The following is a 13,216-nucleotide window of genomic DNA, read 5'->3' on the forward strand; positions in this document are numbered from 1 at the left end:
TTGCTAAGGACATGAGAAAACTAAATACAGCAGTGTACCTTATTCATGGAGAGTAAGACTCAATATTGTAAAGATGTTGCTTCCTGCCAAATTGATCTGTAGGTATTGCAATTAAAATCTCATCAGGGGTCATGAAATTCATAGGCTGATTCTTACAAGTGAGAACAAAGAGCAAAGAATCCCATGCGGAGGGACCCAAGGACTTGGGCCATCTTCTACTGCTTTCCCAGGCCATGGCAGAGAGCTGGATCAGAAGTGGAACAGCCGAGACTCGAACTGGCGCCCATATGGTTTGCTGGCACTGCAGGTGGCAGCTTTACCTGCTACACCATAGTGCTGGCCCCACCATGTTAGTTTTTACCGTAATCACAACATAAGGGCATGGCATCATTTATCTGTCATACAGCAGGAAACCAGTTGCCACCACCTTGGCAGCAGTGAGTAACTGAAAGCTGTAGCACTTTGAAACCTGAGTTAAGTCAACCCAAAGTCCATTTGTTCTTTAACCCGGGGGTAAATACAGGCCCATATATTTCTACCTCAGGTACCCACTTGGCAGGAAAAACAAGTGTTTTTTTTTTTCTTTTTTTAGTTTCAGGCTGATAATTAGGGAACAACAAACTAAAGGAGTACCCCTTAGACCAAAACAAACCCAAAGTAATAAAAAATCTTTAGAATAGCTAAAATTATTAACTTGCCAAGATTCAGTTTGTTTGGTTAGGTGATATGACTGTTAAATATCACTGGGATTTTAATTTTAAGAGTTAATTGTTTTGTTCAAAGGAAAAGGAATTCAGATTTCTGTTTCTTTCCCCCCTCTAGGTATATACCTCCAGATAAGAGGGAAGAAAATGACCAGTCAACCCATAAGTGGATGGTGTATGTCCGAGGGTCTCGTAGAGAACCCAGCATTAATCATTTTGTCAAGAAAGTTTGGTTCTTCCTTCATCCCAGCTATAAACCAAATGACCTTGTGGAAGTTAGGTAAGTACACTTGAGAAATTTAACCTAAAAAAGAAAAGGTGTACAGAAGTGGAAGAACAGTTACTTACCTCCAGCACGTTCTCTGGAAATTCTTCTATTAATAATTTACCCAGATTGGTTCTTAGTCATAATACAGTTTTAGCTGGCTTTCTCCTTGTAGATTACTGTCTCACTGAACAGGCACTGCCACTCCTGCTAATTACCCTACTCATTATATTAGCTGATTCTCCTCCCTTCTGCAAATAGTGAAACTTGAGTACATAGATATGTGTAGAAAATTATACTGCTTTCTGTGAATATCAAAATATAATAAATGTAGAATTCTGACATTATGGTAATATTTCATGTTGAAAATTCCCCATGGTCATTCGCAGAAATAACCCCAATGAGATTTTTTTCTCTATATATAATAAGCTAGTATAGTTGTTTGTTGATGTTTTAAAAGAAGGAATGGTAATGTGCATGTTGTTACGAAGCTTGCTCGTATCATTTAGATGTCTTTGCATCTTTATATAATGTTACATGTCATATATATGCATTCATTGTATGAATGTGCTGTGGAAGTGGTTGTGGTTTATTATAAGTGAACTCCTAGGTCCTCTGCTCTGTTTGGAGCACTTCTTTAACTCCTGTTGTCTCCCAAGGACCTCACTGCTTCTGTAGCTTTTTCAAGTGGCAGCTGTTTTTTTCCTCCCACACATCTTGTTCTGTTGGGTCCCCTCTTGTTCATAGTTGTGGCTTCCAAACCACTTTTCTCCCTTCTCTCTGAAAAACACCACAGCTGGTTTGAAGTCCTCTCTGACTTGCTGCTTCTCCTTTGTTGTGATTATCCACTCATGTCCCAAGTCCCTTCCCTCTTTCAAAAGTGGTTTTAGCATGTGATTAACAGTACTCTTGCCATCATTCTTACGGAAGAATGCATATAGACAATTCATCCCAAATTCTGTTTTCTCAGTTATTGTTTTTGTCATTTATTTAATGAGTAGGTTATTATAGTGATACACTGTAGAGGAATCCAGCTGAGTAAGGAGAAAAGAAAATTACATAAGAGCAGTGGAAGAACGACTTGATGAATAAGGAATGGTGTTGGAAAGATAGAATTTGGTGGTCATAAAATGGAACACGGGGCAAGCCTTGTGGCGTGGTGGGTTAAGCCTCTGCTGCAGTGCCAGCAACCCATTTGGGCACAGTCCCTGCTGCTTCACTTCCAATCCAGCTCCATGCAGATGTGCCTGGGAAGGCAGTGGAGGATGGCCCAAGTGCTTAGGCCTCTGCCTCAACTTGGGAGACCAGGAAGAAGCTCTTGGTTCCTGGCTGTGGCTGTTTGAGATGTGAACCAGCAAGTGAAAGATCCCTTTCTCTTGAACTCTGCCTTTCAAATAAATAAATAAGTCTTAAAAAAAATGAAAGTATGGCCGGCGCCGCGGCTCACTAGGCTAATCCTCCGCCTTGTGGCGCCGGCACACAGGGTTCTAGTCCCGGTCGGGGCGCCAGATTCTGTCCCGGTTTCCCCTCTTCCAGGCCAGCTCTCTGCTGTGGCCCGGGAGTGCAGTGGAGGATGGCCCAAGTGCTTGGGCCCTGCACCCCATGGGAGACGAGGAGAAGCACCTGGCTCCTGCCATCAGATCAGCGTGGCCGGCCATTGGAGGGTGAACCAGCGGCAAAGGAAGACCTTTCTCTCTTGTCTCTCTCTCCCACTGTCCACTCTGCTTGTCAAAAAAAAAAAAAAAAAACAAAAACAAAAACGAACGAACGAACACTTGGAAATGAGGTTTATATAGGTCTATAGAGAACATTTATCTTTATGTGGATAATAGTATCCCATTTATCATCTGATCTATTCTTTCCCTACATCTAATACACACTAAGTTCCCACATAAACATGGAAATGGTTCTAGACTCTTAATATTTATACTGTTTGATTTATAGCATATTCTGATACTTCATTGAGTATGTTCCCCTTGTTGTCATTATTTAATATCTTTTTGCTTGGCCATCTTATGTGTTTTTTTCAAATAACTTTAGAATCAAATTTTTAAGTTACAGATTGGAATTGTTCTGGATTAATGATTATCACCTTGTTAATTAGTGTATCTACCCAAGAGAATCAAGTAGCGTTCTAGTTTTCCAGTGCAAATGAGATTTTTCTTTCTTTTACTATTTATAAAACTTCTTCGTTTTACTAACATTTTACTAAGAAGTGTGTTGAGGCTGGCGCCGCGGCTCACTAGGCTAATCCTCCACCTAGCGGCGCCGGCACACCGGGTTCTAGTCCCGGTCGGGGCGCCGGATTCTGTCCCGGTTGCCCCTCTTCCAGGCCAGCTCTCTCCTATGGCCCGGGAGTGCAGTGGAGGATGGCCCAAGTGCTTGGGCCCTGCACCCCATGGGAGACCAGGATAAAAAAAAAAAAAAAAGAAGTGTGTTGATACCCTGTTTTATTACAGTAGTAGAGTTTAATTGAGAAAGGAACAATGTTACTCTTCAGTTTTCAGTGTTGAAAAGACCTTGTCTGTGATCTGGTTTAACTGTCTGTGTGATGTAGGAATCCTTCGAGAAATGTACCGTACAAGTACTATTGTTGTATAGTGGATAAAGCTGCTGCTTGCAAGGCTGGCATCCCATAGCAGAGTGCCAGTTCACAGCTCAGCTACTCTACTTCTGATCCAGTTTCTTGCTAATGTGCTTGGGAAGCAATGGATGATAGTCCAAGTACTTGGGCACCTGCCACGCATGTGGGAGACTAGGATAAAGTTCTGGCTTCAGCTTAGACCTGCCTCTATCACTCTACTTTTCAAACAAATATCTTCTTTTTAAAAAATGTATTTGAAAGGCAGAGTGACAGTGACAGAAGGATCTTCCATCCATTGGTTCACCCCAAAATGGCTACAGTGGCCAGGGCTAGGCCAGGCCAAAGCTAGGAGCCAGGAGCTTTATCTTGGTCACCCAGATGGGTGCAGGGACCCAAGTACTTGGCCATCCTCTGCTGCTTTCCCAGGTGCATTAGCAAGGAGCTGGGCTGGAAGTGAAGCAGCCGGGACTTGAATATGGGTTGCTCTTTAGGGAGGGATGCCAGCATTGCAGGCAGTAGCTTTACCTGCTGTACCACACTAGCACCAAAGTAAATGAATTTTAAAGATAAAAAGAAATGCTGAGCCGGCGCCGTGGCTCACTAGGCTAATCCTCCGCCTTGCGGCGTCAGCACACTGGGTTCTAGTCCTGGTCGGGGCGCCGGATTCTGTCCCGGTTGCCCCTCTTCCAGGCCAGCTCTTTGCTGTGGCCTGGGAGTGCAGTGGAGGATGGCCCAAGTGCTTGGGCCCTGCACCCCATGGGAGACCAGGATAAGTACCTGGCTCCTGCCATTGGATCAGTGCGGTACGCCGGCCGCGGCAGCCATTGGAGGGTGAACCAACGGCAAAAGGAAGACCTTTCTCTCTTTCTCTCACTGTCTACTCTGCCTGTAAAAAAAAAAAAAAAAAAAGAAATGCTGTGTATAACTAGTGCAGCATTCAACCTCTCCTAGAAAACCACTGATGGCCTTGACCTATGTTCTTTGCATGGAATATAGCCTTTTTCCCTTTTGTCGCTTGTACACATGTGGACACACATGCATACCCACACACACACTGTGGGCATTTTTTTGAAGTTCTACTTTTTTAGCCTTCAAGATGTAAATCAGGGTTAATTCCTCAGGAATTCTTCCTTCTACTTTCTTCCACAGGTTAAATTACAGCAAATGATCATTTACTTGAATGCTTGGGATGTTAACAATATTTTATAGTTTAACAGTAGTCTAAGTTTAGTTATCCCAACTCCAGGTGAGCAGTATTTTAGTGAGTTTGGTGAAAAATAGATTTAAAAAGTGCTATTTTTATAATATTAAAATATATTTTTCAATGTCCATAAAATATATATGTTTTTCAATGTCCATATCAACAAGATATTCCCTTAACTGGTAAAAATTAAAGTACATTGTCCCAGAAAAACATTTTTATAATGTGAGTCACTAAAAATGTGTTAACCATATTTTTTATTGATGGTGAATATCTGATTCATTAAAAAGGGATTAAAAATCATTGCATAAAACCCTTAGTACTTAGTGATATAAACCAATATCTGTTTTATTTGCCAATCGGGAAAACTGCTCCCAGGTGTGGCCCAGGCCCACCTAGAAAGCTAACCTAGCTACATGATCTTCAAGCTGATTGGCAGAAATGTGCCTGAGGGTCCCACCGCCTGCTAGAAGTCAGGCTAACTGCACGGGCTAGGCTAGGCAGGCAGCCTCACGGGATCACCCACACAGTCCCTTTTCACATTTCTCTTTCTGTCTGTTTATCTGCAATATCTTCTGTTAGTAGTAAATGAACTTTGTTATGTGAAATTTCTCAGATTTGACATTATTTATTTATTTATTTATTTTTTTGACAGGCAAAGTGGATATAGAGAGAGACAGAGAGAAAGGTCTTCCTTTTTGCCATTGGTTCACCCTCCAATGGCCACCACGGCTGGTGTGCTGCAGCCGGCGCACCGCGCTGATCTGAAGGCAGGAGCCAGGTGCTTTTCCTGGTCTCCCATGGGGTGCAGGGCCCAAGCACTTGAGTCATCCTCCACTGTACTCCCTGGCCACAGCAGAGAGCTGGCCTGGAAGAGGGGCAACCGGGACAGAATCTGGCGCCCCGACCGGGACTAGAACCCGGTGTGCCGGCGCCACTAGGTGGAGGATTAGCCTATTGAGCCGCAGCGCCAGCCTATATTTGACATCATTTAAATAGCTCCTGCCAGTTAGTTTCAGTCTGATCCATGCCACTCTGACAGTATGTTGTAGACTAGCCACTGTGATGTAACTGATCAGTTAGTTTTTCACAGCCTCGTGAAACATACCATTACCACACACTTTTCCCAACACAGATCACACTTTATTAACAATAAATATAGGATTTTAAGTAGATAGATTTTAAAGAGATCCTTGTTTAGAACTCCCTAGAGAAATCAGTTGTGGTGGTAAACCATATCTCTATTCTTGATACAGGGGATCTGTATAAGTCTTATTATGATATTAGTTTTCATGTCTGTCTCTTTACTAGAATTAGAGCTTCTTGATGTTTGGAATGTTGTCTTATTTAAATCAGAATGTAACAGTTCTTTGCAGCTAGTAAAATATTCAAATCTGAGTAAATTACTGAGTTTATATGATGGGCTAACCCATTTGTCAGTGGCTATGTGTGTTCAGAAGATGTTAATTATATTGAGTAGAGATCTAGTGTCCTCTCACTTCTAAATGGTAAAGTTTCATATGCCTGTGACTCCACACAGAATCACAATGTCCTCTCCATGTAGCTGATGTTCAGATACTTAGAAGCAACTGTTGGCTCTTCTAGTCTTCTGTATGAATTGTACACATTATTTGTCAGTGTACATTTGTGACTTTGTTTTACTGTCTTTTGCTGTCCAGGTTATAGTCCCTGACACATTCCAGTTTATGTGTATTTTTAAAATATTGTTCTTTTTAGAACTTAATATGTTATTTTACCAAGTGTCTAATTTGATGAGGGGAGGGCATTTGGCAAAGCAATTAAGTTATCTTTTGGTATTTCTACATCCCATATCAGAGTGTCTGGTTTAAGTTTTGGCTACAGCGCTTTGAATCAACTTCCTGCTAATGCACACCCTGGGAGTCAGTAGCTGCTAGCTCAAGTACCTCAATCCCTGCCACTTGTGTGGGAGACTGAGCTTGAGTTCCAGGCCCCTGACTTGAGCCTGGCCCACTTTTGGATATTGGAGGCATTTGGGGAGTGAACTAATGGATGGAAGATCTCCATGATTCTCTCTGTTGCTCTCTTTGTGCCTCTCTGATTTGAAATAAAAATGAAAAATAAATAAATAAAACTTGTTAAAAGTGTAGGGGGCAGCATTGTGGCGCAGCAGGTTAGGTGGCTGCCTATGATGCTGGCATCCCATATCAGTGCCAGTTTGAGTCCCAGAAGCTCCACTTCTGATCCAGCTCCTTGCTAATGTGCCTGGGAAAGCAGCAGAATATGGGCACTTACTTGGGCCCCTGCTTCCGTGTGGGATACCCTGATGGATTTCCAGGCTCTTGGCTTCAGCCTGGCTGTTGTGGTCAATTGGGGAGTGAACCAGTAGATGCAAGGTTAATCTCTTGCCCCTCTGTCTCTTCCTCTCTGTAACTCTGCCTTACAAATAAACAGAACTTTTAAAAATATGTAAGTAATTTGATGAATAGAGTAGAACTTTTGCAGTTGCCTTGAAACTCAGTGTTAACCATATTTCTAGATCAACACACAGATATGTTTCTCTTGCACGCTAAATCTCCTTATCACAGCACGTTACTTGATGAAGAGCGTCAGTAGATTCTGCTCCCATAGAAGCCTCTTTTTCATATTTGGTTCAGTTGTCATGACTGTCTTTGCCAACTTCCTAAATGCTGAGATTGTCAATTTGACTTTTAGCTGCAAGACTGTCATGAAATGTGTGCTAAGCTCAGGGCTTGATATAGGATCACAAAGAACATGTGGTCCTTTTTAGTGGATTATTCCTGCTCTTGGCGCTTCTGAGACTAGACTGGATTAGGCCCACAGAAAGCATTCTAGTGAGGCTTTTCAAAAAGTTTTTCTGTGTTTTCATTCAGTTCATATGTATTCAGAAATGTCATGGGAGTTTGTGCAGCTGTACCACCCAGTAGAAACACATTGTGAGCCATGTATGCAATTTTAACTATGGTTATGCTATTTTAGGCTACTTTATTAGATGTCAAGTGGACTTGCTGTGCCCTGCACTAGTCCAACAGTCTCTAGTCTTGCTAGAGTGTGCCTAGAGGAGAGCAGCTTGGGAAGTAAGACCTGCTGGCAGGGTGATGTGGCCTCGGCTGCTGGTTAAAGCACAGCCCCTGAAGCCTCTCCCTTGAGTTTGAATCCTGACTCCACCAGTTATTTGTTGTGTGACCTTGGGAAGTTAGTTATTCAGCCTCACCGCTTCAGAGGGGATGTGTCATACTGTGGTTGTAAAGCGTAGATAAGTTAATAGATAAAAAGGCCTTAGAACAGTGGTGGGTCATAGGAGACACTGCTCAGTATTGCTGCTGCCTGCTGTTATAAGGAACAGAGTAATTTGTCCTGGAGAGATTAGGGGAGTGTTTTAGTTCTTTTGAAGGTCTTTTATGTGAATGAAGAATTTATTCTTTGTGATTCTGAATGGCTACCTGGAACCAACAGGAGAGAGATAAAGGAAATCTTTTGGTAACAGAGCTGTTCAGAAATGTAATGGAGTCTGAGTTTGTGGTCACTAGGGAATGATTCTCAAAGACTGGCTAGCTATTTGATTTGAGTAGTTGAGTAAGGAGTTGTATCCATTCTATATTTCTAATAAATGTGGTGTTTTTTTCTTGGTCATTGATATTTCACTTTTTATGAGGAATTTAAAAATAATTCTGTTTAGGGAGGCAGTCTTTGTATGAAATAACATCTTTTGAAGAGTAAGATTTCCACAGATTATGTCATATCTTTTGGTAGGTGTTAGATTCCTTGTTTGCTTCCAGAAACACAGTTGAGGAGAAATTTCCTGTTAAAGGATTGCTTTTCCCAGCTTTGTGTGGTTTGTGCCTTCCCTAGGCAGTCAGTCCATCCTCTCTGCCTGTCCACTGGAGGTTAGCCAATGTATATAAGTTGAGGAACATACCCAATTTATCATCTCATTGTGAGAAAACTTCAGCCAACAGTGTGATTGAGATGTTGCACAGTGAGCTTAGATTGTCCACTTAACTTTACTGAAATTTAAATGAACAACCAATAGCTTTCCATTCATTACTCCTCTTCAGACTCCTCCAGCTCTCGCGTTCTTAGACTTTGCCCTTACTGAGTCTGTGTGTTTTTAGTTTTCCAGAACTACACCCCATTGAAAGTAACTTTTTTACTACAGTCTTTTTATTGTAATAATTCCAAGCCAGAGATTCCTAACATTTTCTAAAGGCATTCTGTTTGATCCCCATGAGCTCAAACCATGTTGAGTACTTAAAGATTTCTCAATTAAATTTCTAAGATTTTTATTACAGAAAAATTTAAACATATATAAAACAAAATAGTATAATGAACCTTCATTTACCCATCACCAATCAGTAAGTTTATCAGTAATATTGCATTAATTCCCTCTTTTTCCCCCCTTCACAAATTACATTGTGACTGAGACTTTAGTCCAATTAGCATTAATATATATCCCTCTACCTTAAAATCATAGTCAGCAAAGCAAATGGAGAAAATCATGTTGTGGACAGGTTACAGTTTCACATAAATTGTCCCTTTGTGATTGAGCATTTTCATTTGTTTTGTTTTTGCCTCAGTAGGCATAATTTGCAGGTATTGGATAGAGAACATGTACTTCATAGGCTGTGTCTGTCAAGTGCCTGTCCAAGAGACTGGCTCTGGAGTGTGACATTCATCACATCACACTCTGAATTATGAATATACAGGCTAAATCTCTTCACTTTAAGCATTCAGTATTTAGAAGTGTAATGTAGATTTGAGTTGAATTTTTCTTTCATAATTTAGCATGTTAGCAAAATTCACCATGTTGATTTAGCTTCAAATGAGGAAACCTAAATGATTCTCAGAAGGACTTTGAGTTTCTAGTTTACCCATTATGAGAGAGCTTTTCCTCTCTAGCAACAAGAGCATGAACATGGATGAATGTGTTAATATCTGCTTTTCTCTAGAGAGCCTCCTTTTCACCTGACCAGAAGAGGCTGGGGTGAGTTTCCTGTCAGAGTTCAAGTTCACTTTAAGGACAGCCAGAACAAACGGATAGATATCATACATAATCTGAAGGTATTGTAACAATATTGTAGCAATGGCTCTAGAAATGAAATGTCTTTTCTCCACCTATTTAAGTTGATAGTGTTAGGCTTCCTGAGAGATGTAGCTAAGGACTCTGGGAGCAGGATAATCTTTTTGAATGTGTCATGCTTTCTACTACAATGGTTCTTTGTCCTCTGGGGAGGGTGTTGTTATCCAGCACAGTACAAGAATATATTCTTTAAAAAGATGAGCTAATTGATCAGACTTAAATCTTCAATCAGACCTCACCATTAAAGTGGTATTTGGGACTAAGTTGCTAAAATGTTTTTTTTTAATCAACTTACTTTTCTATAAATAAGGCTAATAATAAGCCTTGTTTGTAATCTCATAAGAATAAAAGCTATATATTTATCTCATAAGGACAAAAGTAGACGTTAACATGTTTTGGCAACTGTGAAGCACTATGCAAGATGACAGTGTATTGTAGAAATCCTTCATCGATCTATCCACATGGCTTATTATGCAGCCATTGTAAATGATATTTTATCAAGTAAATGAAAAGCATAGGATGACACTGTATATGAGGTCAACCATGCTTTTTTTAAAAAAAGAAAAAACACAGAAGAAATATAACATGATGTTGGAGCTGTTTCCCAGGCCCCTTTTTCTGTGTGTGCGTTTTGTACCATTTTTATAATGCTGTGCTATAATAAGTATGTTTAACCTTTATAGTTTGAAGACAGATCATTTTTAATGTTTCCAAGACTCTTTGTAGTGCTTTCATGTATATTTTTTATATATAATTTTAATATTGTACTTCTTCCAAAGCTCCTTTACTTTGTGATTTTTCATACTGTTCCCATTAATGGCTACCAAAATTAAACTAAGTAAAGTTGAGTCCATCTGTAGAATTCTCGTTTCATTCCTTTTGTTACCTCAGCCTTCAGGCATGTGAAATTTACCCTCCATTGGAGATAGTAGTGTTTAACTTAATGTTTGAGATATTTTCTAGACCTTATTACCTCAGAGAAGAAATGAAACAAAGTAATGAGCATACAGCCACTTTGTTCAGAGGGGCAGAATTCTGTCCCATTAGGAAGGTCTAAAATAGTTATACTTTTTTTTTTATCTTATTTTAAGCATTGCACATACACTTTGTGTTGTACCCAGACCAGCCCTTATTTCTAAAATAAAGGGAATTGCTTGGATAGTTTGCACATATTAAGTTGTACACATCACTCAGAGTTCCTGGCTTAAGATTATTGGACACCCAGTGTTTTCAAATGACAGTAAAGTATTTCTTGCCGGATTTCTTGGAAAACATGCTTTTATTATTTTGTTGTGTATTGGCCTTGAGACCATAAACACCTGTATTGCGTCTATATGGTCTTTATTTGTACTAGAATATAATTTTTCCCTGTTATTTCTGTGAGCCCTCAGAACTACCTTTGTTTTAAATATATGTTGAGTTGCAGATCATAATCTTCCTTGAACTCTATCCTTCTCCTTCCCTACTTTACTAGACTGTTACTCTTCTGTCTCCTGATGGGCTTCTGTAACCTCTCTCCTTTCCCCTGTCCATTCTGCCCCACAGTCAATAGACTCCTCTCGGAAAACTTGATTGAGTTCCTGGTGTTCCAGTTTGCACTCTTCTGCCTGCTCTCCAGGGTCTTTTGTGTTTTGATGTAATATACTCCTCTGAATTATCTTGTACTACTCCCGTGCATGAGCGTCCTGCTCCAGCCATGTCGCTCTGCTCGGGTCCTAGAAAAGCCCTGGACCTTATTCCCTTGTGTCTTTTTATGCGCTTCCCTTTTTCCAGTGTTTATTTGAATTCTTTCCATTCCTCAAGTTTCTGTGTAAGTTTTCCTGGCTGTTTAAGCCTGCAGTGATCTCCATAGCCTGAAAATCTGTAATACATAATGAAATATATTTGGTACTGAAAATATAACATTAAATACCAAATACTTGGGGCCAGCATTGTGGTACAGTGGGTTAAACTGCTACCTGGGATGCTAGCATCTTCTGTGGGCACTGGTTTGTGTCCCAGCTGCTTCATGTCCAATCTAGCTCACTGCTAATGCACCTAGGAAAGCAACAAGGATGATGGCCCAAGTACTTGGGCTCCTGCACCCATGTGGGAGACAAGTATGAAGCTCCTTGCTCCTGACTTCAGTCTGTCCCAAGCTTGGCCATTGTAGCCATTTGGGAAGCAAATCTGCAGATGGAAGATCACTCTCTTTGTTCCTCTGTCTCTAACTCTGCCTTTCAAATAAATAAATAAATCTTTATAAAAATGTTAAAAACTGTCAAGTGTTAGATAAATTTAGTTTCCGGGGGCCGGCACCGTGGCTCACTAGGTTAGTCCTCTGCCTGTGGCACCGGCATCCCATATGGGCTTTTGGTTCTAGTCCCAGTTGCTCCTTTTCCAGTCCAGCTCTCTGCTATGGCCCGGGAAGGCAGTGGAGGATGATCCAAGTGCTTGGGCCCTGCACCTGCATGGGAGACCAGGAAGAGGCACCTGGTTCCTGGCTTCACATTGGTGTAGCTCCAGCCGTAGCGGCCATTTGGGAGGTGAACCAAAGGAGGGAAGACCTTTCTGTCTCTCTCTCACTGCCTCTGTCAAATAAATTAATTAATTAATAAAAAAAATTTAGTTTCCAAAATGTGGGCAATTCTCCTATCCTCCATCCTTTGACAAGTAATCACTTAACTTTTGTTTAACAATCACTGGAGCACAGCACTTTCCAAGATAACACATTGACCCATTTTGTAAATAAATTTTTATAAGGTTCTTTCATAAATTTACCTATAACTGCTCTTTAAAAAAAAAAAACCTTAATCCCATTTGTCCTAGTTGATTTCTAAAATAATACAGAACAAGATTTTGTTTTATAGGAACCCTAAAAATGGTAATTTTCATGTCTCTCCTTACATCTTTTCCGCTCCTGACAAAACCTTTTCCTGTAGCAGGCATTGCTTGTGTGCTCTCTTTTCATTACTATGACCAAAATACCTGAGAGAAATTTTTAAGGAAGGAATTTGGTTTATTTCAGTGTAGTCTTGGAAATTGACCATCTTGATTGGTGGCCGGTTAGTCTGGCCTGAGGCTGACAGTGGTAGAGCATGTGCAAGGAAACATCGTGAAGCAGGAAGCAGAGAGAGAAGGAACTCACTGTGCATCTACCCTCTGTGTGGTCTCAGTTTATAAAGTCACCATGAGTCTTCACGGGGCCACACCCTATCATCGTAATCCAATCTAGTCACTTCCCAGAGCCCCACGTTTGGACAACATAGTTGGCTCAAGCCTCCACCCTAAATTCATTCAACATTAACGTTAATCCATTAACTGTTAACTAAGACTTTGGGATTTAAATGTCTGCATGAGGTTGTGGAGCTGCATTCTGTTTATTTTTTTTTTTAAACTTTTA

The 13,216-nt window shown here is 40.7% G+C and overlaps 1 protein-coding gene across 4 annotated transcripts in view; it reads left to right on the forward strand.

Moving 5' to 3' along the window:
* YEATS2 (YEATS domain containing 2) overlaps positions 1–13,216 on the forward strand; it is a 121,026-nt gene that overhangs the window by 41,886 nt on the left and 65,924 nt on the right. For all 4 annotated transcript variants that reach the window (XM_070072402.1, XM_070072401.1, XM_002716492.5 and 1 more), the window contains 2 exons: positions 823–984; positions 9,704–9,815. In XM_070072402.1, the coding sequence (XP_069928503.1) occupies positions 823–984; positions 9,704–9,815 (274 nt within the window). The remainder of the gene's footprint in view (positions 1–822; positions 985–9,703; positions 9,816–13,216) is intronic.

This window comes from Oryctolagus cuniculus, chromosome 4 (genome assembly GCF_964237555.1).
Source record: "Oryctolagus cuniculus chromosome 4, mOryCun1.1, whole genome shotgun sequence".
Classification (NCBI taxonomy): Eukaryota; Metazoa; Chordata; class Mammalia; order Lagomorpha; family Leporidae; genus Oryctolagus; species Oryctolagus cuniculus.